Source organism: Pteropus vampyrus, unplaced genomic scaffold (genome assembly GCF_000151845.1).
Source record: "Pteropus vampyrus isolate Shadow unplaced genomic scaffold, Pvam_2.0 Scaffold213, whole genome shotgun sequence".
Classification (NCBI taxonomy): Eukaryota; Metazoa; Chordata; class Mammalia; order Chiroptera; family Pteropodidae; genus Pteropus; species Pteropus vampyrus.
This window is the reverse complement of record NW_011888994.1, coordinates 1,060,219-1,085,972: the sequence shown is the minus strand read 5'-3', so window position 1 is coordinate 1,085,972 and position 25,754 is coordinate 1,060,219. Positions and strand designations below refer to the sequence as shown.

General features: G+C 37.5%; 1 protein-coding gene across 2 annotated transcripts; it reads left to right on the top strand.

The window, feature by feature from the left end:
- The first annotated feature begins 9,493 nt into the window (after positions 1-9,493).
- Positions 9,494-16,525, top strand: BTF3 (basic transcription factor 3). 2 transcript variants are annotated; one of them, XM_011372721.2, is made up of 6 exons: positions 9,494-9,651; positions 10,212-10,280; positions 13,625-13,738; positions 14,040-14,241; positions 15,449-15,505; positions 16,078-16,525. In XM_011372721.2, exons 2-6 carry the CDS (start codon positions 10,212-10,214, stop codon positions 16,122-16,124), a joined length of 489 nt encoding a protein of 162 aa, XP_011371023.1. In that variant the 5' UTR covers positions 9,494-9,651; the 3' UTR covers positions 16,125-16,525. The 2 variants fall into 2 exon arrangements, with proteins under 2 accessions (XP_011371023.1, XP_011371022.1); XM_011372720.2 differs by having other exon boundaries at positions 9,514-9,889.
- Positions 16,526-25,754: the final 9,229 nt, after the last annotated feature.

The following is a 25,754-nucleotide window of genomic DNA, read 5'->3' as shown; positions in this document are numbered from 1 at the left end:
ACCTTCATGAAAAATGCCTATTGCATTTATTACAGATAAACAGGTGAAACTGACTTAGATAATTGTATTAAAAATGTCTTTCACAAATACTTTTTAAATTGAACTATAATATATTGGCTAATATATTTTAGAATTTGTAAGGCTATAATCAGTGCATTCACTAGCAACTAAAGCTGTTCAGTATTCTTCATGAGTATTCCATTCAATAGTCCTGTATTCAATAATTTGAAATTCAATGACTTCCAGATTTTCCACCCTACTTCCAAAGAGAGAAAGAGAGAGAGAGAGAGAGAGAGAATGAAAGAAAGAGAAAGAAGGATAGAAGAAAAGAAGGAAGGGAGGAAGGGAGGAAGGAAGGAAGCAAAGAAAGAAAGAGAAAGAAAGGAAAAAGAAATTAGAATTCATTAGGCAAAGATACTAGCAACAAAAGATGCATTTCATTCTCTGGCTGTCTAATCATCTAACATTGTCCATTTCTCTGAGCAAAAATCATGTATCATTTACCAGCTTCAGTAACTGATAGTCAAAAATAATATGGTTAGGGAGATTTAATTCACTAGGAAGATTGAGGTTGGGGTACATTACACTTGAAGACATAAAAAAAGGAGATTTAGGAGACATCTGAAGATATGGGCCTGGGACAAGGGGCCAAGGTTTTGAATACAAATTCAAAGTCAGCAGAAACTTGATTGTGAAGGCTCAGAAAATGGCTGGATTCTCTACAGAAGAGAGAGAAAAGCAAAAGGTCCTGTAGAAAGTCTAACATCAAGAAGAGAAAGAGAGCCTAAAAACCATTTGAAAACAACAAAAAAATCTAGTCCAGCATCAAAAAAAAGACAAAGAACAAAAAGCCACATTGCGAGTGCTAGTATCTTCACAGCTGCTGAGAAGGTGGGAAAGGAAGTCTTATAATTGAGGCAATCTTTGTTTAGGTTATATGTTATATGTTAAGTCATCTAGTGGGTAGGGCTTCATTTTGATCCTAGTTGATAGAAGACAGATGTCTGGCATCTGGTTCTGTGACCAAGTATGGTCATCGTTTTACAGCAGCTGGCAGTCATGCCTGGCCTAATCTCTGTGGGGGAACAATGACTTGCCAACAGTTGTACATCCAAATTTGGGGGGAGTGGGGATAGTATGAAGTATTTCATCTAAATTACATAGAAGGGAGTTTTATTTTGTTTTTTATTGGTACATACTTTGGGTACCAATTAACTACACCTATCAGCCAAATGGGGCTGAAGGCTCTTAACTATCGACTTCATCCACTTCAGAAGCCTCCACTGATTTAACAAATAGACCAAGTCCATCGAGAAGAATAGCTTTGAATTGTCTATAGCCAAACCTCTGAGATTTCCCTGTATCCACCTCACCCTGCTCCAGCTTCTCCACTTTATTCTGGTGCTTTCTTTTGTGGCTGTGTCAAAGTTTAATCCTCTTGTTTAACACTCTTTAGGACTCTCCTACTCATTTTACAGTAAGACTCAAAGTCCTGAGCATTACATCCAGGGTCCCTCATAATTGCTCCTTTGTCTTTGGTGCTTTACTTCCTGCCACTTATCTCCAAGCAAGACCTCAAAAATTCAGTTATTCATTTACCTTCATAATTTTTGGCATACCTAAGTACCAAATGAATTATCTACTTAATATTTTTTAAACAGATCATTTTTTAAAAATTCAAATAAATGTTTTTAAAAAGAAAACTTTGCATCTCTACCAAAAATAGCAAGGTAATTTCAATTGCCATAAAGTGAAATGTGTTTAATTCTACCTACACAATGCTGTCAGCTGAAGCTCTGAGTTTAAACCTATACTTAAAAAGGAGATTAGCAAATGTTTCAGAGGTGTTACACACTGGAACCAAAAAGACTTTCTCCTTATAAAAGAAAGCAGACAAAAGAATTGGAAAGAGTCTAATTCTATCACTATATAATGACTTAACTGACCGTGCATCACCTAAATCTGAATATTAAGTGTGACGTGTCCTAGGCTTTGGGAAACACCACTTACTCTAGTCTTCACAAAATGCTTACAGTTTCATGCCTCCTTATTCTTCCATGCCTAAAATGCTCTCCTCTCCTCATGTGGTTGATTCCTCTAGCCCTTCAAGACCCCGGGAAATCGTCCCTGATATGCTCTTCCAGCTGAAGTGTGATGCCCCTCCTTTGTGCTTGCTCAGCATCTCATTGCCTGTATCAGAGCACACAACACTATATTGCAATTAGCAGTTTGTCTGTCTCCTCCACTAAACTGAAAACTTCTTTAGGGCAGGGCTAGGTCATTCATCTCTGAAACTTCAGCCCTGTATGACAATTCCCAGTCACGCACTGCATGTTTATTGCTATAAACATGAATAAATGAATAAACAAATGCATGAATTGAATAATCAAGCCATAGAAGTATATTGACAACAGTTCTCAAGTTTTGGTTTGTGATGAGAATTAGTTGGGGAAACCTGGTAAAAATCCAGAGACCTAGGCCAGGTCCCAGCCTGCTTCAGTGAGCTTGGGACTCTATATGCTTTATTAGCTCTCCAGGAGATTGTAATACGCTAAAAGTTTGAGAACCTTTTCAGGTGAGAAACAGGTTTAGAGAGGTTAATCTATTTGTCCAAAGACTTATGTAAAACTGAAATGGGATAATTTGTCGTTGTTTCTGAAGGTTTTTAATTCAGTCTTTATAATATGCATGAAAAGGCTACTCATCATGGCAATGTAAAGCTATGTTTCTCTTCAGTACTCCATACGTAAACCCATCTACTTCTCATTTGTTTGAATCAACGGTGAAGAATAAAGTCTGAAAATTAGCCACCATCTTTAAAAGCACAGATCATTGTACATTTTAATTTAACACGGGTTTAATGGAAATGTCATTCTCTTCATGTGTTCAGCAGATCTGAGCTCAAAACATACAATATGCTAAAAGAAAATAAAGAAGGAATATAACATTTAAATTTTAAATTCTGTAAAACTATAGGAGACTGAAAACTGTTATTCTACCACCTGATTTACATTTTATAGCAAAGAAAAATCTATTATTTTATAGGCAGTACCCAATGGTTACAGACTAATTAGAAAAGCAGGTGTTACAGCCTAGACCCTGGCACTAGTTTAGATTTTGATTTGACAATGTTATTTTTGCAGATGAATCAGAATAAAACTGTGAAAATAGAGAATCTGGAAAAGCCAAAGAATTATGAATGTCCCATCTACCACTTTAATACTGTACAAGGTTTAGTAGAATCCTCTAAGATATAATGATCTACTTTATATTACTAATTTACATTATATAATCTTTATGAAGAGAGGCTTCAATCACTTGTTTGTGCTGAGCTAGGGCTAGAGTCCAATACAAAAATTTTCTTTCTGAAAAAGTAAAATAAAATCATAGATACAGACTAAAGAATGGTGGTTACCAGAGGAGAAGGAAGGTGGGGGGAAGATAAAGAAGATAAAGGGGGTCAAACACAAAATGACAGGAGATTAGACTACAGGTGGGGAGCACATAACAGAGTATACAAATGCTGTATTATAAAGTTGTACAACTGAATTTTATATAATGTTTTTAACCAATGTTACGCCAATAAATGTAATAATAATTATAAAAAAATTTTCTTTCTGGTCTTTAGTAATTGTGAAGCACTTGGTGGTATAACCTTTCTCCCACCTTTTTCTGCTTTCTTTCCCTTCTGACAGTCTTTACTGTTTTGCTGTCATCTTTGCTTCTGTGAGTCCTTCCATTACTCAGTGATTTTGCATGTACTGAAGATGACAATGCGCTAATAATACTTAATGTTTATATAGCCTTTACATTAGCCGTTATTCTTAGTGCTTTATATATTTAACTCATTGGATCCTATGAAGTATTATTACTTCTATCTTACAGAACCAGAAATTTGAGGAACAAAGAGTTTAAGTAATTTACTTAAGGCCACAGTGCTAGTAAGCGGCAAAGCCGAAATATGAACCCTGGCAGTCTGCTCCACAATCTGTGTCCGTAACCATTATACCATGCTACTGACTCCTATGATTATCTCAACTCTGTACCTGATATCTAATAAAAATATATTCAACTTATATTCAACTACTTGCTAATTATCTCTACCTAGAAGACTAACAGACACCCCAAATATACCATGTCTAAGCCAGAACAATATTTTTCACCTATTAAATCAACACTAAGAGTCAACTCTTTTCTTTCTTCCTGTAACTTCTCATATCAAACCCATCAGCAAATGTTATTGGTCCTACCTCCAAAATATATCCCAACTTTGACTACTGACCACATTTACTGTTGCTACCCTAATCCAAACCAGCATCATCACTCACCAGGACTACTGTAACAACTAATTAACTTACCTCTAGAACTTCACTCCTGTTCTCTTCTCCTACTAAGGTACCAGCCTAGTGACTTTTTTTCTCACACCAACAACCAATTGTCTCTACTCAAACCGATTGTCCAATAATTCAATTCAATGATGACACTACCGAAAACTAGCATTAGATCCCCCATGTTAAGGGAGGCTGTGTCCCACAAACTGCCCCTACTTCAAATGCCAGTCCTGAGTCCTGGGCCACCCTTACTTCTGACTGACTATACATTGGGGGTTCCTATGCCCCCTTCCTTAGGTTCAGTAATTTGCTAGAATGGGTCATAGAACTCAGAAAAATATATATATTTTCTGGTTTATTATAAAGAATACAGTTCAGGAAGAGCCAAATATAAGAGATGCATAGGACAAGGTATGGAGGCGGGTAGGGGGAGGATTTTCAGAGTCTCTCTATGCCCTCTCTTGGTTGTGTACCCTCCTAGCACTTTGATGTATTCACCAACCTGGAAACTCTCCAAATCCTGTCATTTAGGGGTTTCGGAAGTTTCACTACACAGGCAAGATTGATTAAATTGTCGACCATTGGTGACTGATCTCAACCTCTTGGCCCTCCTTTCCCTGGAGGTAGTGAGTGGGGGATGGGATTGAAAATTCCAGTGCTCAACTCTCTAATAACTTCTTGGTCTTTTTGACAACCTGCCTCATCCTGAAGCTATCTAGGGATCCTCGGCACACTAATCATCTAATTAGCATACAAAAGACACTCAACACTTCAAGGGTTTTAGGAGCTTTGGCCCAGAAATCTGGGACAAAGACCGAATATATATTTCCCCTATACCACACCACTCTAATGTTGAAATGTGATCTTAAATATGCATACAGCTTTGTATCATATGTTGTTTTCTGTGCTTTTAAAAAACTTTTGTTATGTATAGCAAATACAGAAAACTGCATACAACAGGTCAGAAGAGAGATCCTTGCTCACCACCCTAGCAACATTTCCTGTGTCAAGTGTCTCCTATTTACAATCCCTCTTCTCCCAAAAATAACTGCTATCCTGATGTTTAAGATAATCACTTCCTTTTCAGTTTATCACTTAAACATTCTTCCCTGAACACTATTGTTTTGCTTGTTTTCCTTTGGTATTTTGATAGGATTGTTAGGTCTTTTTCTTTCTAAAGAATCCCTTACTCCTCTTTTTTTCTTTTTCTTTGGAACTTATTGGTTGAAATACCAGATTGTCTTTCATTTATTGTAACCTGAATTTTGTTTATTGCATTCTGTGGAATAATTTAACATGTTTTTCTGTCCACTTAATTTTCTGTAAATTGATGGCAGGATCACCTTGTGGTCAAAATTATTGCATTTTTGTTCAACGAGGGCGCTACAGACAAATGTAAGAGACCAGGAGACATTTGCCAATATCTAAAATAGGAGGGAGAAAAAATAATGACTATATCTGAAGATCCAGTTAACGATGAATACACAAGACCTTTGGAAAGTTTTCTCTATTAAAATATATAAGAAATTTGAAAAAAGATACACTTGTTTGTGGCTATAAAAATTTGGATGGATAAGGTAGATTGGCACACCATTCAAACTTCTTTCAAGCTTGCCTCCTTGTACTATAAATCTTGAAAAGTTAAAAACTACATTTCCAGACATTCTTGTACTTTTTAAGGAAGGTACGTTTAAGTTAGATTTGGAAGGTGAAAGTAGAACAAAAGTCTTTTTCCTGCTGCTTTATTTTTTTTATCTTTGGCTGGCAAGCATGGTGGTGAATATAATAGTATTTTCTGCAGCAGCTTTCTAGGGCACATTCATTGATTTATGGGTGTTGAGTAGTTGGTGCTACAGTAGCTTCTTGATCTTGAATTGTAGCTACAACGGTGTATTCTTAACTTCAGTATCTCCAGTTGCAGGGTCTTGATTTTTCATCATCCTGACAGGTAGGGGCAATGGTAGCAGCTCACTTGACAGCCTAGTTCTTCACTATTATCCTGGACTCATTTCTGATGGCCCAGGCTAAAGCCCACTCCTCCAGCCTTTTAAACAGTTTTCTAAGCACCAATTCTCTATATTAATTCCTCAGATATTTAAAGTAGCCAGATCTATTTCCTGCAACTGAATGCAGATTCATACAATAATTAGTAGATATAAAAATTCCCCAAATTAACCTATACAATCAATCCCAATCAAAATTTTAAAATAATTGAACAAAATGTAAAATGTATATGGAATTTAGGTCTGTAAATGTCAACTTCGAAAATTAAAAAAAAGTAATCACCTTACAATATGTTTAAAATATTGAATGTTTTAATTTAATAATTGATGATGCTAGCTGATAGGCCTATGGAGGTTCATTATATTATTTTTACTTTTACGTGACTGAAGTTTCCGTAATAATGTAAAAAGAATATTCAGTCTGGTGTTCAAAAAGTTAGGTTGGAATTATAAATTTGGGACTCGTCAAAATAAAAATAACATTTAAAGCCATGGGATTGGATGAAACCATTCAAAGAGAATACATGTACAAAACAAGATTAAAATGTGAGCAACTCTAATATTTAGAAGTCAGATAAAGAAGATAAAGTAGACTGAGGAAAAGCCGTAAGGTATGAGGAAACCAGGAAGAGAGATGTTTTGGAAGTCTAGAGAAGAAAATGTTTCAGAAACGCGGAAGTGGCCAAGTGTGTCAAATGCTACCTAAAGACTAAAATGAGAACTGAGAATTTATCTTTTGGATTTGTCAAAATGGAGGTTTAGAGAATTGAAGAAATTTTGCTATAAAGGGGAACACAAAAATTAAGCAGAGGTCAAAAGAAATTTTTTGTTTTGTTCTCTTTTCAGATACCTGATACTAAGGCATATTAGTGTACTGGTAGGATGATCTAGCTGAAAGGGGGAAAACAGATACGGGAAGAAAACAATAACAAGAATCAAGGTTCTGAATGAAATAAACAAAAGTACAAGTAGAGGGAATATTTCTTCCATGTGTAGTAGGAGTGAAGGCAGTATTTATAGGTTCAGATAAATGTAGATGGATAGATTTGGTGGAGGGAAGATGAGGTTGTTTGTGCCTATTTTCACACCTTTAACTCTCTAAGCCTCAGTTTCCTCACCAGGAATATGGGAAGTACCTACCTCATAAGATTTCTGTGGATCCAATGATCAAAGAGCTAACACTAAACATTAACCTAGTGGGAAACTGTTGTTAATCCTGCTAGTTCGATTCTCCATTAACAACAAAATAATCAATCTCTCATTTTGCATTTAATAAAATACCGCAACTAAAAATAACTATAATGGATGTAACCTAATGGGACTGCATGTGTCAGAGAAGGTTTTCTCAGAAAGTTAAATGAAGTGTAGACAACTTGACAAAGGTGGGTGCTAGAGGAAGAGTTTAAGGAGGTTTAGAAACAAACAAAAATCCACTGTGGCTATCAATCAAAGGCCAGGATCACAGTGCTCTTAAGAAATCAACATAATATAAATATTCTAGCTCTTGCTGAAGCAGACTCAAGTCCAGCGGAGACGTGAAAACATTTCGTGAACTTTGAATAGACCATAAACTATATAACCAAGGAGGGCAATCAGGTTTGCCCTTTCTTGCCTACTCTGTCAACAGAAGCCATGTTGAGTACTGAGTAAATTACTAAGGCTTCTTCAAGTTCAGCAGTAAAGTGTCCAAGCCAGTTAATTCTATTTGCAGTAGACACTGGGCGCACATAGGAAATGGTAGCATGTAAGTTACTCTTTTGTCATCCTGAAGCTAAGATAACAACTTAGTAACTATTTTTTAAAGTAAAAAAAAAAAAAATCTTTTCAGTTTTAAAAAAAAGACTTGTATATAAATATTGGCAGAAGCATAACTCTAATAAAATTAGCACTTACAAAATAAGCATAAGCAGCCGGAGTCAAAAATAAAAATATTATTTTCTTACTGTTAGAAAAGCTTTCATGATTTTCAACACGGTGCAAGTCTTAAAAGTTACAAAAGAACAATAGAGAAAAGAGGGAACCAAAGGAAAATAAGAAATAACCTGGAATATTTTCTGAAAACAGGTGTATAAAAGGTGAGTAAATGACAGGTTATTTACATAGAATCTTGTGTTTATGTAAATAATCAGAAACCATCATATGACTAGGAAATTTCAAATGCCTCCCATATAACATGGAGGAAGGGGGAAAAATTGTTCCCGAACAAAGATATAGTTTCAAAAGGGGAGTATTTCTATATATATTGTAATATTTCTATAGCACTGAATAGTGTTGGCAGTCATTCTGACCTTAATCCTTAGCACAGTGACCCACATAGCTTAACAGTACAAACACCCTTTCCTGTACTAAACTCGACTCATTTAATAATAGAAGCAACATTGTTTTTTGAGAACTTATCAACTGTAACACACCGGGTACAAATTCTCCTTTGATTACCCAGTTAAGGAAGGTAAAGTTTATCCAACTGTGCCTCGCTAGTTAAGTTATGCCAAGTTATATATTTTTAGTCTGTTAAACAGATAAAGGAAGTAGGGTAATCGAGTACACAGGTCTAAACTGGTTAGCCATCTGCAAAACTTGCAGATTACCGGGTCCCGTTCCCAGTTCGACTGAATCGCTTTTTAAGCGGTAGGGCTGGGGGATGCATTCTAAAAATGCTCCCCAGACATTCCAAACCATGGTTCTGAAACCTACGAAACCGCCTAACCTTGGAAAGCAAAATTAGCTTCATTGTTTTTGACAAAGTTTTGACAAAACGTTTTGGTTAAGGGCTCACTGGCCGAAGGGAAAATTCTTAAGTATTCAGATGATCGTTCCAATCTACATCATCCACCGAGCCCGGAGCGACTAAAGAGGTGAACACACGCTGGCCGCCCCAAACGTTTCCGCAAAGGTGAACTGGCCCTTTCCTCTGAGGGGAAAGAACTTGGGGATCAGATTCGATGGAGACAGAACCGACTTACTCAACCCTAACTGTGCAAGAACCGTGCTCTCTGACCCCGTCAGGGCTACTCGCAGTGCCTCCAGCCCAGTCTCCCGCGCGGTCTCTACCCGGCCAACGCTGGACGAGGAGAGGCTGCCCCCGCGCCGCGGTCACAAACCCCGCGTCCGGGGCTGCGCCTGCGCAGCAAGCCGCTGAGCGCGGGGCGAAGTCCGTTTCCTGACTTTTCGAGGAAGCGGCCTTGCGTCACTTCCGACCTCTCTCTAGCTGCCATCTTGTGTCCCCGCGTGTGTGCGCTTATTCTCAGCTGGTCTGCCCAAGACCTTCTGAGCGCCAACCCTAGTCCCCCGCGCGGCCCCGTTTCCTCTCCAACAAGGTACAAAAAGGCTGTGGACGCCGGCGTGGGAGGAGGACGGGAACGGGGGCGGGAAGTGCCCGGAAGGAGCGAGACAGGGAGGGACAGGGCTGAGGAGAGGAAGGCGATGCGACGGACAGGCGCACCCACTCAGGCTGACTCTCGGGGTCGAGGTCGAGCCAGGGGCGGCTGCCCAGGGGGCGAGGCGACGCCGTCTTTTCCTCCACCTCGCGGCGGAACCCGAGGACAGGAGCCTCAGGTACCGCGAGGCTTGCGGAGAGTGGCCGGGCCGGGCAGGCCCTGGCTAGGCCGAGGCCGGGCCGGGGCCGGGGTGGGGGTGCTGACCAGGCTTGGGTGAGAGCCCTTTATCCAGCCTGTAAAGATGGGGGAGTTGTGGGGGATGGGTAGGAAAGTGGGTGTTCTGGGCTCCCTCGAAACTGAATTGGGAGCGTTGCGGGGTGGATTTGGGATCCGGGCCTCGGCCTGTGTAGGACATTTGTTCTGGTGTTTTGGGAAATAAAGAGCGTGGGATGCTAGAGTGAACTAGACCTTTCTTTGCTGAGGGTTTCCCGTTTTTCTAGATGAAAGAAACTATCATGAACCAGGAGAAACTCGCCAAACTTCAGGCACAAGTGCGCATTGGTGGGAAAGTAAGTTTTAATAGTTATTATTATTATTTAAGTTTTAAAGTTCAGGTTTTTTCCTTTTGCATTTCCAATAGCGGTGGCTTGTCACTTTGTCTCTAGAGAGCATTTCACAGAGGTAGCAAATTGGGAGGGAGGAGGAAGCGAGTTAAATTAGAAATATAGTGTATCCATGAAACGTGCAGGTTGTATACTCAAAGAAAAACAAGTGAGTCGTAATGAAAAGAGCGCTTAAACTACAAACATCGCTCTTATGTAAATATCTTTCCAGTGTTACAGTGTTTTAAGTAGAGCAAAAGTGTTTCCTAATGTAGTAAGAAAATGTGTCATTTCAGTTAGATCATCATTGTGGCCATGGTGTCTCTGACTTGTTTTGGCCTTAATTGTATACAGTCGGTGCTTGCTTGCTTATTTATTTAGTTATTTATTTATTTATATTACTAAGCTAACTGAATTTAAATTTCACCCATGTTTTCAACTATAGTTAGTAGTTTGTCTGGATTATTGTTATACTTGATAGTTAAAAGTTCTTGCCTCTTCTAAATTAAGACCTTTCTGTAATGCTTTCTTAGCTAAATGCAATCCAGTATAGTAGTTGTACATTTTTTAGGGTATTTGAAGATTATCTTATAGGTACATTTTGGAATTTAAGAGCAGTGACTATAGATTTGAAAATATTACATAAGTGGCTATCTTTCTATTTTAACTTTGTAATTACGCTAAAACTGAGGGAATTAGAGTGATAGGTGTGTTTTTAAGTGATCAATTTTTAGCTAATTGGTTTTTCCTGGTGGATACTGAGCCCCTTCAAAGGGATTCTTTTTTGATTTAGTTTCTAGATTGTTCTGTAATTTACGTAAATCAGAAGTCCACTCTAGACAGAGGTCTACCTAGTTGTATTTTCGCATTGTTAGCACATTCTTAGTATTTAACAAGGTGTGGTATAGCCTGTTGAACAGAGCATGTCTTTACTTGGTAAAACTTGTAAGGTATTTACTTGTATGGTAAAAGCTACCGTAGTCCAAGTTTTTCCCAACTTTAAGCATTTACCTTCAAGTAGAATTTACTGTGAAATAGCCAAAAGTTGCACTTCGACTTAAATAATAAGATGTACATCTGTTAATTACTGGACTTTGCCAGCAGTAAATGTACCCTCATCATTTTTTCTTTCTTGAAGTTGGTAGACTTCAAGATCCACACTTACCTATTAACAACAGTGAATGTTTCTTGTCCTTTTTAGCAATTATGATAAGCTAGGTGTGGCCTTCAAGTGCCAGAAAAACTCATATTTGTGGGTCAGTGTTTGGATGCTCTTATACTGGTGTTTTTAACCAGCAATCCTTTTAGTACAGCTTTGAGGAGCAATTTGAATAATGTGTTTGTGTGCCATTTTTTTGTTGTTAGTCTTTAACTTGTGAGAGAAATCATTCTAGGGTAAAAGAAAGTCTAGGTTTTCTAGGATTCTTAAGGCTGATGTAGGATTAAACTTTACTTGTTTATTAATTAGTAGAAGACGTATTTCAGTTGTCATTGTAATATGGAAATTTTTTTTTCACCTTTGAAGAAACCTATTTAATGGGATGTAAAATTAGGTGAGTTAGTTTTGCCTTAGAGAAAACTATAAGTGTTAGGTATCTGATCAGAGCATTAATAATAATTTAATTATGTCAGTAAAAATTGAACTCTGCATAAATGAAGTATATGAAACCTATAGAAGGTATGCTGGTTTTGTTTTTCGACTGTTATGGTGGTTTCTCAGAATGTCTTTTAGAGGTGTCTTGGAAACCAGGTATCTACATAACCACTTGAAGGTGGTGCTTATTCTTTGAGGTTTTTGAGGGGTTGGTAACCAGTATTTTCTGTAGCTGTTGATATTTTCTTAAGTTAAAATGTGTTTTATTTAAGCCTTTGCTATGCTGGATCCTGAGAATACAAATTTTAAGTAGCTGAAAGTACCTGTCGGGGAGGGGCTTTAAAGGTTAGTAGGGGAGATAGGCATCTTAAAAAATGTTTTTATCCCCCCCTCCCCCGCCCCGCAGTGTACTGTATATAGTGCTATTGTGCAGTAGGAACATTTTCAGAATATAGAGGTGGAAATGATTTGGCTTGGTTGCAGGATTTAGGGAGAGCACAGAAGAGATAATGACATCAACAGTATCTTAAAGGATGATAGGACTTGCTATGGAGGTTGGGGGACAGTAAGGTAGGTGGGTGGCAGTCCTTCCATGAAGAGCCTTATGTACAATGTAAAAAGCTAATCGAGCCTATATGAAGAGTATAGGAAAATGTTATTAAAGAGTTTGAAGCAGAATATGGGTAATCACATTTGCCTGGTTTCGAAAGTTTATAGGATATTTTTGAGATGGGGGATATTGGAGACTTGGCATATATGTTCAAGAGACCACAAGTTTTTCTGAAGCCTTATTCATTCATTCATCGAGTTACTGAGTACCTTCAATGATTCAGACACTATTCTAGATACTGGGTTTTATTACAGTAAACAGAATAGAAGCTCTCAAGGAGTTTACATTGTAGTGCGAGGAGACAGACAATAAAATATACTTATCTCTATTAGTAATCAGTGTTATAAAGGGAAACTTGATGTAAAGAGATGAGTGTGGGAGTTGGTATTTTACATTGGGTGGTTGGGAAAGGCCACTCGATACAGACGGTGCTAACAGAGAAGATCTGTAGTAAGGGAGGGAGCCATGCACTGCTGGGGAAGAGAGGAACAGCATGTGCAAAGTCTCCTGTTTGGCCTATTTAAGGAACAGTATGGACGTTAATTTAGCTGAAAATGAATATACGTGTGTGATAGATGTGGTCAAGAGTGGCATAGTAGGGGCAGAACAGATCACGGTTAGGGTAAGACTTTCACATTTTATTCTTGAGTATTATAGGAGTCTGTATACAGACATTTAATTGGGTTATACACTATCTTGCCACGAATATTGATGAGTGTTGATTTTTTCTTTAGTTAATACAAAAATAAAAGCTTAGTTCTAGACATGGAATTTCTCAATGAGTCTTAATTTTGATTGACACATGCCACTACTCTAATCACTTTCGAGCAGATTATGTAAAAAGTAGGGCTTTGAAAAGATCATTCCTTTATATCTGACAAAACTAGAATTTTATAAATTATAAAGAGACTTAGATAATTCTTTTTCTTTCCCTCTTTTGGCTTCCATCATTGCCCTAACTTGCCTACTCACTGCATAAAAGTTTGGTCACGGTAATTTTCTTACACAGATGCAAAGGTCAGAAAGGAATTCGAAATTGTTTCCATTTGAAAATGTCTGTTATAATATAAATGTGTGGTGTTTTCTTTCCTTTTCTCCCCACTTTAGGGAACTGCTCGCAGAAAGAAGAAGGTGGTTCACAGAACAGCTACAGCAGATGATAAAAAACTTCAATTCTCCTTAAAGAAGTTAGGGGTAAACAATATCTCTGGTATTGAAGAGGCAAGTGTTAAATTTTAATTCTTTATACACGTTTTGGCTGAAAAAGCTTTAATGTTTGTTCAGTAAATGAAATTTTTGACTCTACAGTACTTCCAACACAGTATTTCATATCCCTCTAAAATATGTTTCTTCTCTGTTAATAGATATTAGGGAGATTGCTAAGTCTGAAAACCATTAGACTGCACTTTCTATTTTACCCATGCTTCACAGTGAAGTACTATATTTCATTTGCTGCTTAATAAAATGTTTAGTTTTAAAGGGATTTTAGTGGGCGTTGCTAATTAAATTTTTTGTTTTATAGGTGAATATGTTCACAAACCAAGGAACAGTGATCCACTTTAACAATCCTAAAGTTCAGGCATCTCTGGCAGCAAACACTTTCACCATTACAGGCCATGCTGAGACAAAGCAGCTGACAGAAATGCTACCCAGCATCTTAAACCAGCTTGGTGCAGACAGTCTGACTAGTTTAAGGAGACTGGCTGAAGCTCTGCCCAAACAATGTGAGTTTCTTAGTAGTGGTTTTACCAAGGGTTACTGATTTATCAGTAGATTTCTAAGATCCTGTGGTGCCAAATGGATGTGAATATCTTTAAATTTGGAAATACAGCCTTTTCTCTAAAAATGTTAATTTTTACACTGATTTTAATCAAGTATTCTTAGTATGTTCAATAATTTAGTATGCCGTGATCATTATACTTGTTTTCTACTAGCTTTCTTGCTTTGGATAAAAGACTGAAATTTTATCTTTGTTAGCTAGAAATTATGACTTAATTTTGGGCTTTTCTGATAATTGGCAGTTTAAAATTGATTAAAGATACATTATAAATTATCATATTTCTTCAGTTGTATCTATACAACTGATATTACCAATAATCTTTAAGAATTGGTCTGCCTCTGTTCTGCTGTTTTTAATTGTAGTATGATGAGGATTTTGTTCAGGACAGAAAATCATGTAGTTGCATAAGTGTATATTAGGGGTATAGCTACTTTATGCTGAAGCCCTCTGATTAAAATTTTGAAGAATGGGAATGTAGAAGCAAGACAGGCTTATTATATGGCCTGTTATTTAGTCATCCATGTTTTTTTAGGCATTTACTCTGTTTCAGTTTATTTTTTGTTATGCATCAAGAGGCATAACAGTTTCTAGAAAGTCTTAGATTTTCGGAGCTGAAGTAGACATGAGAAATAGCCCACTGAAAATTATATGGAGCTAGTACCGTTAGGTCTCAGTTCTCAAATATAGTTCACTTTCTTGTGTAATTAAAGGAAAATGGATGCTTACCACTCAAAGACACTTAATTTTTTGGTCATTTAATTTTCATTTCCGTAAAGGTATATTGAGCATCTCCCTTATGTCATGCACAACACAAATGAGTATTTGTTTGCCTCTTCATTTGCCTCCCGAAATAAATGTTACCATAATTTGGTATATGGGTTTACCTGTACCCTAAGAATTCCCTGTTGTTCTTATACTACCTGTGGTGGGCCAGAGGGATTGAATGGAGGGGTATGGAATTTGGTTTGTTGGCTGTTACTAGTATTGTAGTTCATTTGTAGACATCAGAATATCATGTTGTTGCTGGTACTATAAATGAAATCCCAAATGTCACTGTTGTCATCCTGAATATAAACCTTTCGTCTGCTCTTTTGGTTAATGTTTATCGAAGACTTGGACAAATGTGTAATATTTACATTTCCCTTTTATAGCTGTGGATGGAAAAGCACCACTTGCTACTGGAGAGGATGATGATGATGAAGTTCCAGGTAGGAACCTTCACTTGTGCTTAACTAGAGAATCTTAGCTCAGGAGAAAAGGGATTCTTTATACTACAAGAAAGAGAGTAGGGTAAAGTAGAGGAGGAAGGTGACATGAACCTCACTTAGAATGAGAAAAATAATGCAGTGTTATTTAATTGGGACTTACATTTGTGGACTTGGCTTTTTTCTTTTTGGGATTTTGAGAAGTTAGAGGTATCAGAACTTAAATATTTAATAAATAAGTATTTCCACATCGACTAATGTATTACATTGCTTAAGTTTAACTTGGAGTGAGACAGGAATGGGGAGGTTTTATACATATTCTTTAAGCACAATTTTTATGTCATTGGCAAATTAATGATTTTTCCTCTTTCCCTTGTTTTAGTAATATGCCAAAACATACACTTCAAAATGTGCCAAATGGGTAGTGGTCTCATTGGAAATAAAAACAATGTTTAAGTTTATATCCTGATTTAACTGTAGAATATAATTTGAGAGTGTTTCCTTATCTTTTTTAAGATCTGTATTTTTAGATTTGGCTTTTTTTTTTCTGAGTTCCTGTGTTTATATTTTTCTAGATCTTGTGGAGAATTTTGATGAGGCTTCCAAGAATGAAGCAAACTGAATTGAGTCAACTTCTGAAGAAGATAAAACTTGAAGAAGTTACTGGGAGCTGCTATTTTATATTATGACTGCTTTTTAAAATTTTTTTCGTGGCTCTGATAAAATCTCAATCTCTAATATTTTTAGGCCCAAGCCCCTTGGACACTGCAGCTCTTTTCAGTTTTCGCTTATACACAAATCATTCTTTGCAGCTAATTAAGGTGAAGAAACCTGGGAATAAAGTTTGAAACAAAGGTTAATAAAATTCTTTGCCTAGTATACAGTTTTATTTTTTATTTCATTGACACTGATTTGTACACAGAAGGCAAAGTTGTTTGTAGAAAGCTAATCATGGTATGTAATATGGCTGATAATCTTTGGAATTTGATTAAAGATTTAACATGATAGTAAAATGTAACAAAGGTGGTAAAAAGTTCTTCTGTTTTCAAACTTCTTTCTTCAGCAGCCCTTAGGGCTTCCCTGGTTTATGTGATGGATATAATTATAAAATGAGATAGAATATTCCTTAGTGGGTGAGCAGGGGTTTTTTTTCTCTTAATATTGTCTATATTGTAAGCATTTACTGAGTTCCTTATGTGTATTATCACACTTAACTTTCTCTCTAAATTTAGTCCTCAATTTATGAAGTAGAAACTAGTAGCTCCATTTTGTAGATGTAACCAGGAGTTATTTCAAGAAAGTAAATCTCTTAACTCCCTTCTATGCAGGATATTCTATAAAGTACCTGAATAAAAAGTAGGAATATCACCTTGTCTTTTCCTTAAATGATAACACTAAGTGAATTTGGCTACTTTCTAGAAAATTTAACAAGTAAAATTGACATGTGTATACAGTTGTAAGAATTTTAATAGGCAACACAAGTAACTGCCACTGTAATCAGGGTACTGAACAGTTTCATCACCCCAGAAAGTTCCCTCAATAATAAGGCTACTCTTTAAAAATTATATTAGCAGTTACAGTGTTGAAGCAACTTTAAAAACTTTACAAATGGCAATTAAAACATAATTACATCAGGGCCAATTGAGGGAGAAAATTGTCAGTTTCTACTTAAACAGTAAAAATTATTTTAAGTTTCCATACCAACTTGCAAGTACCTTTTAAAGGTACCATACAGCTATATCTAAAAGTCAACATTAGTTAACTACCAAAAATGAAATGTGTAAATAGCACATCTCAATGTTCTGTTTTCTTTAAAGGTTATGTATCAGTTCTGTTAAACTGCTACAGTAACACGTACTCTAAAGCTTTGATGATTTACAAAATTACAAAAAGTACAGGTTTCCAGACTTAAGGGTTAGATTGGGCTCTGCTACATAATTCACTCCAAGTCCCAGACTGATGAGACAGCCTGTCTGGGGAACTCAGCTTCCTGAGTGAGAACATGGTGGGTCATGTGCTGGCTCTTAAAGCTGTTAATCGCAAATGTCACTTCTAATATGTAACTGACCAAAGCAAGTGGGATGGGTAAACTGGAGGGTGGAAGATGGGAAAGGTCTGGAATGGGTTCTGAAGACTTAACATTCTGAGGAGCTCCCAAGTGACACCGATGCCATTGGCCCACTGGCCATACTTTTGAGTAGCATGAATAGAGATTTTCATAATTCATCTCAAGAGAGTAGAGTGACATTGACAGGCTGACTTGAGCATGTGAAGGATGTCACTTATCTGAATATCCAGTTGTTTGCCCTGGGTCTATATAGGTAAGAGATTAAGTAGAAAAGTGTAATAGGTTTTTGGGCTGGGCCTATTCCAGGGCAACATGGTACTTGCAGCAGATACTGGCTAAGGTTAATATTGTTGCCTGTACTCTGACTAAAAGTGTTATTTCTTTGGTTCATTTAAATAATCTGATGTGTTTGGGGGCTACAGGTTAATAAGAAAGGTTTTTCTTTTATTCAGTATTGAGATAGAGTTATGCTACAGTTACAAATGACTAAAAATTTTGGTTAAAAAGGTCACAATACTATTTTGCCTGTGGCTGAGCTCCACATTCCTCCAGGAGCATCCTCTAATTGGAGCACTGGTAGTGTCAGGACAGGGAAAAGGGATGGGAAACAACCAGCTGGCTCTTCAAAGTTATGTTGGGAAGTGATGCACGTCATTAATAAACCAAATTTCATCAACTGGAGTAAGTCACATACATAGTCAAGTCTGATGGCCATGAGGATGGGGAAGTATCTTTTCCCAGAGCAGCATAGCATATATATTTACCAATTAATACAATCTACCAATCCCTACAATTTTTCATTAATTGCCCACAGTTCCTGTGACTATTATATGTTAAGCACTGTACCACTTGTTTTATATCAGAACAATCCCCCAAAGGAGTCACATTGTACAGGTAAGGAAATCATCTTTAAGAGGAAATTGCTCGTATGAGGTCACACTGCTCCCTAAGGTGGTGGGATGAGATTCAAGCCCAGGTCTGCTCTTGCCTTCAGGACCTACTGGAAAGGATTTCAGGCCCTGGCAGGCTAGAGGGGCAGATGATTCTGACCTGGTTGAACTTTGGGCTGTTGTTCATTGATGGCTGTTTGTTCACTCTGTTTAAGACTAGCCCTGGGGCAAACTAGCTTTCAGCTGGATCTGAACCAGGGCTACATTAATGAAGAGATCATTGATTTTGATCTGACAACTCCTAGGATTAAAAGCCTTTATTTATTAAAATAATCAAACTGAGTACGTTTCTGTTATCTTCATAATAACGCTGTATGCACAGGGCAGAAAGCTACATTCTAAAATTTGGAAACAAGTTTAGAATGGGCTGAAGGTCACTAAGGATTGGTTCTGATCTCTACTAATTTTTTCTCCAGTACATAACACTGGATTTTTGTCTTAGTAGATTACTCTCCTTCCCCCAAAAGATACATATGTCATTTATTTTTTGGAGAGAAGTCAAGGGAACTAATAACAGTTTTTAGTTCTTCCAAAACAATAATTTTAAAAGTCTTCTATTCACATAAGCTTTCATCACTCCAATCAGCACAGTCTTGAATACCATTTTTGCAGCGATTTCTGGGAATGCAGTCGCAGTCAGCAAAGAAAACAGTATCACATCTCCAGCCTGAACACTTTGGGCACTGTAAAAAGAGACAATTTTATTTATTTTAAAAAGCATAACTGTTAAAATGTTAAGGTGGACTGGAAAAGATGCTATTGGAAATGAAATAGCCCTTTGGATCTTAAAAATATTAGTGAAAACTGTCCAAGGGGAAAACTGCAGGTGTTTATTAAAGATTCTACATATTTGGGTGAAAGAATTTGTACTTTGAAAAGTCAGGAAGGGTACTACTTCTATCTGCTTGCAAATAAACATACTGATATGGTATATAAACAAGGAAGGTTCCATATGAGTTTGTATGTGTTCAGTAAGTAGGGAAAAGAATCAGTATTTGCTAATCTGCAGCTGGCAAGAAGAAAAGGACCTGTTTATACTTTAGCCTTGTGTTGTCAACACATTGTTAGATAACATGCAAGTCCTAGGAAGCATTTCTTTTTCTACCCTCCACGACGATCAGGCAAAAGGCAGGAAATGATCTAGTTAGTGTACTATACTTCTGATAAATCTTTTACATACTAATTAGGGTCATGAGCTCTTGGATCTGCTGCCATGGTTTTAAAATAATCTAGCCTTGCCAGATTGCAAAGTGATCAAGAGTACTGCACAGTGTTAACTACCACAGAGAACACTGTGGGAGGCAGAGAGGAGAGTGAGAGAGGAGGGGCGAGGAAATACCAAAGGTTAAGCAAACAAAAAAATCTTTGAAAGTCAAAGCATTCAACAAAGCATCCTTTGATCTTTACAAAAATTTCCAGAGAAATCCAAAAGGAATTTGATAGCAAACGAGTTGTTCATCAAGATTAGAATTTCCTTCATTAATCTTTGCAAATCTGGCTTTATTTGCTTTTTAGTTACATTAAAAATGCAAACTACTGGAAATGATGGAATTACTTAATTGTGAATATAAATATCCTTAGGAAGATTTCGAAATATAGGTTAATTTATGTAATAAAACCCATTAAAACATCAATTATATGATTTTGTTTTTATCTGATTCATCTGAACAATCGCCACTGTTATTTCTTGTGCCACACACCTTGTCCATATATGTCCAAGTCTTCTGGTTAGGACACTTGAATATTAAGTTTTGTGGGAGACTGCTCGGCATTTGGCCTATATTAGACAAAGGCATTATTTCTAATACAAATAATTCATGCATAATAATGCTTTAATTATAATTCTAAATTTTAGTTATTAGTTGCTGGTGACCATTCTTTCATTCTGATTATTGGTCCACTTCACCACAGTAGGTAGCAGATTCTTCACCGTGATGCAGTCCAGCTTGCCGTTACAAAGCATGGAGGGTGGCAAGCAAGTAGTGAGGTCTTCACACAAGAAGCCAAGTTGCTGTGAAGCTGTTTTACATTGTTGATATGGCGAATCTGTTAGATTTATAAGACAAGTACCGGATGTTGATGTATGCATCTATGACCATAAACGTCAAGTTTTAATAATATAATAACCCATCTATAACAATCTGCTGGCTCCTTCTCCCGTCTGCTTCTTTCCATTGTTCTTTTCCCAGTTATTTCTTCTTCTTTTTTTTTTTCCTCCCCCATTCTTCCAAACTCTCTAGGCCTATTAGCTTGCATTTTTTTTGCAATACCACTGGCATTTGGGCAAACAAGAGTGGACTTACTCCTGCCTGAGAAGGAATTAAAGGTGTCTAGGGGGAAGAATCAGTTAGCCTGAGCTCTGGTTTGAGCTTTGCCATGCGTTGGTTGAATGCAGCTTCCTCCATTATTTTTTTAGCTAGAAATGATAACAAAGATAATTTGCTACACCAACCTCTAGGGGATGCTGTGAGTTAAATCGAGATCAGTGTTTAAATGCGGTGAATCTACTCACTCTAAAATAAGTGGAAGTTTGTCAAAACAACGTGATGGTGTTTTTTTTTTTAAAAAATGTGTTAACTACTATAAAAATTTGATGGAAGTTAAGATGTAAATAGATAGGTAACATATCTCAAGCATATTTACACCTAAAATAATGTATCTCCAGAAAATTGTTTTTTTTGTGTGTGGAGTGGTAAACAGGCGGGGAGTATTTTAGATACCTGGTTTAGAGTTAGTAAAGGCTCGGCGAAGGTGTATTTTTCATTTTGAAAGTTTTGTGGTTGGGGCCAGGTTGATAATTAGAAGGCAGACAATACCACAGTTTGTATCCTTTAATCCATGAGGCACTTGGCATTATGATTGTGGCTGATTTTTCTCAAGTTACTAACAATATTTAACACCCCACCCAACCTGATTTAGTACTGAATTATATGGTCTTCTGTATGGCTCACCACTGTTTTCCTAGTTTCCCCAATTAGAATAGAAACTCCTTGAAGGTAGAAACCATGTCCTGTGTAGGCTTCTGAGCTGAGCGGACCCGGGTTGGAACCCTGGCCTGTCGATTTAGCAGCTATATGATCTTGAGTAAGTCACCTAACTTCCCCAAATCTCTGTTCATAATGATGATAACAACAGCCACCTCACAAAACTGTTGAAAAGAATGAAGTAAAGATGAGGTGTGTAAAATGTCTAGAGCAGTCACTGGCACATGCTACATGCCAACTACCCTTTATCAGAAGACTTACCTATTTTGCAAAAATATGGGGGATAAATATACTTTTATTGGTTGAGTGGATTATTGATAGATCTGTCACCTAGGGGAGACACATACTTGCAGGTCTTCCAGGTATCCCAAAGGTAATCCCAAGACTGATCACAGCAGCCAGAACGCCAAGCATAAGCAATACCATGCAGGCAATCCAAAGGCACTACCTGGTGGGAGGCCAGCATTGCTCTGTCATAGCAAAACACACAACACGAAGGAGAATAAGTCTTCATCTCAGAGCAGAGGCTCATGTTAACTACTATACTAACTGGCCAGATGTCCATGGTTATCTCAGTGTGAAAGGCAGGAGCCAAAATTACAGGACCTTAAACATGTACTGTAAGTTACAGTGGTGCTTTTCCTGCCTACAGTTTCTAATTTACTCTTCTGGGCAATTGTCCTTATGATGATTGAATGTTGCTCCCCCAGTTATGAAAAGGAAGCTTCAAAATAAAGAAACAGGGCCAGTGGGGTGACATGACTTCTGAGGTTTATGCTGATGTAAATGGAACTATCTTACCTCAAATTCAGGTCTTCTGGTTCCCTGTCCAAGGCTACGTCTTCCAGGCCAGTGTTTCTTCAAACGTGGTTTTCAGGCTGCCTACATCAGAATCACTGAAGGAAATGCAGACTCCTGGCCTCTACCCCAGACCTACAGAATCAGAATCTCTAAGGTTTGGGGCAGGGGATCTGTATTTTTTTTTTTTTTTTAATTTTTGGTATGTTTTTTGAGCATATGTAGTTTGAGAACAGCCCTATACCAAAGATGAAATGCAGACTTTGGTTTAGGTTCCAACCAAGCTTTCCAAAGGACATTGATTGGTGGTTTCTGGAGTCAGCAGTCCTTGAAGAGCAGGAGAAGGAAGCTGCTTCTCTTTAGAGTGGCTTGGCACCATGAGAACTTGCCTGACTGGTTTTATTGGCACACCATGAAGAGAAAAACAGTGCTCAGTCTGATCATTTTGTCAGCACTACCTTTCCCAAACAGTGAGACTCACCTTTGATATTTCTGAGGCAACCCATTGGCCAGAGTTCTGAAATATCTCTGAATCTTCTTCTTTAGTAGCCTAAGTCTGCAGTTGTGGGATTTCCTGGGCCCATACCAAAGGAATTAGCATTCAAACCCACTTGTGGGTAAACAGTACATTTTAATAGAAGAGAGATGAGATGGCATCTTTTCATAGGAATCAATCCTAGACTCTAAGGCTTTTATGCCTTTGGAACTATATTAAGTATGAAAAATTAATTCTTTAATCTCTAATATCCAATATAGTTTCAGAATCAATAGCCCTGTTATGTAGCTATGAAATTCATATGATTGGTGAAGAAACCTAGGCCTAAAGAATTTCAATGTCACAGCCAGTACGTGGAAGAAACAGAGACTAGAAACTCAATCAGACACTCCAAGTTTTTTTTGCCTGAAGCTTCCCTAAAGATTCTAACTTTACTGAATCACACAAAACCTGTAAACCTTCGCTCCTGAAACCTGGGATCAGTGTTAATTTGTCCTTCCCACAGTAGCTATAAGCCTTTAAAATGTTCCTAATCTTTGATTTAGAAATCCTATCCTATGCATATAATTAAATACACAGAAAAAAGCTTTATGTAGAAGACTTTTTACATAGTGTAATTCATAATAGAAAATGCTAATGCTAAACAATGCTAAAACACTTTAAAGTGATCAAAAAATTACTCAATTTTATATACAATGGGTTCTCAAACATATAAAACAATGAGATAAAAACGTTAAGCATGAAAACAAAGTCTGGGGGAGTTAGTAGTGGCTGTCTCTGGATTTTGGTTCATGTGTTCATCATTCATTCTTTCAGCAAATATTTGTGGAACATCTGTGTTAGGCAGTATGCTAGGCTCTGTAGATACAATAGTGAACAAAATAGATAGACATAGCTGTCCTTGGTGAGCTTACAGTAGGGGGAACAATGTGATTTTTTGTAGGAGGTTTGCATCAGAATCACCAGGGGGTGGTTTTTAAAAATTCACTTCATGCTCCATTCCTGAAGACTGGTTCACTGAGTCTAGGATGGCGTTGGGCATGATAAAGTCTTTTTCCAAAGCTTTCTTGGTGATTCTGAAACACAGCTAGGATGATAGATACTCTCCTAGAAATGAGTCTTCAAACTTTTATAATTGTGGATCTCTTAAGGAACAAAATAAATAAATGAAATAAAATTGGCAGTCTCCTATAATGCTAATTTATAAATCTATGAATGTAGTTAATATATTATGTATATTATAAAACATATCTGAAATTGAAATTTAAAAAGGATGAAATTAAATATACTGTATAAAAATAAGAGTTTGCTATTTTCTTCCCTAAACCCACTGGATCCTCTCGTGTGCCCTGTGTGGTTCATTTAGAAATTGCTTTTCTAGTCTAACGGATAATGAGGCTGTAAGTGGCAAACAGGAAAGGAAGCTATTTTAAGAAGTTATTGCTTATTTAGCACGACAGCCCTTAAGGGTATAGAAAAGTCTAATGCAAACACTAATGGTTAAAATAGAATTAGACATTAAAATAGACCTGTGACATTAAAATGGAATTAGAACAACAAAACATGTCTTTATTACCTCAGTGGCTAATGTGTAATTGGAAATCATTTCACTGTAGGTCAGCCAACATGAGAAAACTTTATGGTGTCTCTGGGCCTTAAAATCTATCAAGCCATAACATCCAAGAGGGAGGGAGGAGAAATGGTGCAGATTGAAATATGAACAGAGGAGCTTATACAAGGTCTGGAGGCCTGAGGGTCTGCAGTGGCCCAGTGCCAGCTGGGGCCAGTGGGATTCTGAGGAGGGTCTGAGGCTGGAATGTTGAGCTGAGGGGCCCAGAAGCCTTAGGCCTGCACAATAATTTCCTCACTTGCGCCGACCCCATTCAATGCAAGGCCACTTTCTGCACCGAAGAGGGCAGCAGAGAGCAACAAATGGGCCCTAAATTTCTCTCAGGATTCTTTCATCCCATTAACCATTAAGTATCATCTTTCCTGGCTCATGTGTGGCATGGACAAGAGGAACTGGAAGGGCCAGGAGATACTCATGCCTGTCCCATGCTATTTACAGATGACTGGCCAGACCATCTTAAAGCATTTGGAGGTCAATCTGCAGCCACTTGACCCTGTCGTTATGATTGTTTCCCATTTGTAAGCAGTAGAAGGGTGGTTTAAGCACCCTCAAATACACTGTCTCAATTGCTCTCAGAGTGAGCAGGTGAGGTAAATGGAATTTGTAGGGAACAGCCAAACATATGAACGCCTGCCTATAGCTAGTTACTGACAGAGGTGGACTTAGACTCTTGTCCCCCAGAAGCAAATGAAGTTTAACTTTTCCTAGCTAAACTCACCTTTCTCAGAGTTCTTGGACAGTTTCTCAAGGATATGCAAGTTCTCTAGAAGAATCTAAATTCTGATTTTCATAGTGACAGTAATCTGTAACAACTTTTATGAGCACATCCTGAATCATCTGGATGATCACAACTGACTAGTAGCATAGGTATCATCAGAATCCTTGTGTTTATCCTTCTGTTTGTGTTTATCTTTGAGTTTACACCAGGTGAAATCCAGGTGACTTCATGGTGTACTCTATCACCGAAAGATTTTGCAATAGGTCGAGCATAGAAATGTGGTAGTAGAACTGAGCCATCTCAGAATACACAGAATACAGGCTTGTCAGACCAAAAAGTGACTTGGCCTGTAACATTCATGCCCTCATTTCCAGGGGATGTGCAGCATGGCCTCATTCTTTGAGAATATCAACTTTTAACTGTTCAATTAACAATAACTATTGTAGTTAGTGTGCTTGGAAGAATGGTTCTGTTTTGGAGTGCAACGATAATTGTATTAGTTGCCTACTGAATGCAGACTAATATCTTCAAATAAAAATGGGAACTTTACCGAGTTGTCAAGTCACACCTGCATTGCTCACTTGCAGAGTGTTGGTTAAGTGAAATGC

Coding starts and splice junctions, on each gene's coding strand:
- BTF3 (XM_011372720.2), top strand. CDS start 9,758: ATGCGACGGACAGGCGCACCCACTCAGGCTGACTCTCGGGGTCGAGGT. Junction 13,739..14,039: donor ATATCTCTGGTATTGAAGAG/GCAAGTGTTAAA, acceptor TTTGTTTTATAG/GTGAATATGTTCACAAACCA. Junction 14,242..15,448: donor TGAAGCTCTGCCCAAACAAT/GTGAGTTTCTTA, acceptor TCCCTTTTATAG/CTGTGGATGGAAAAGCACCA.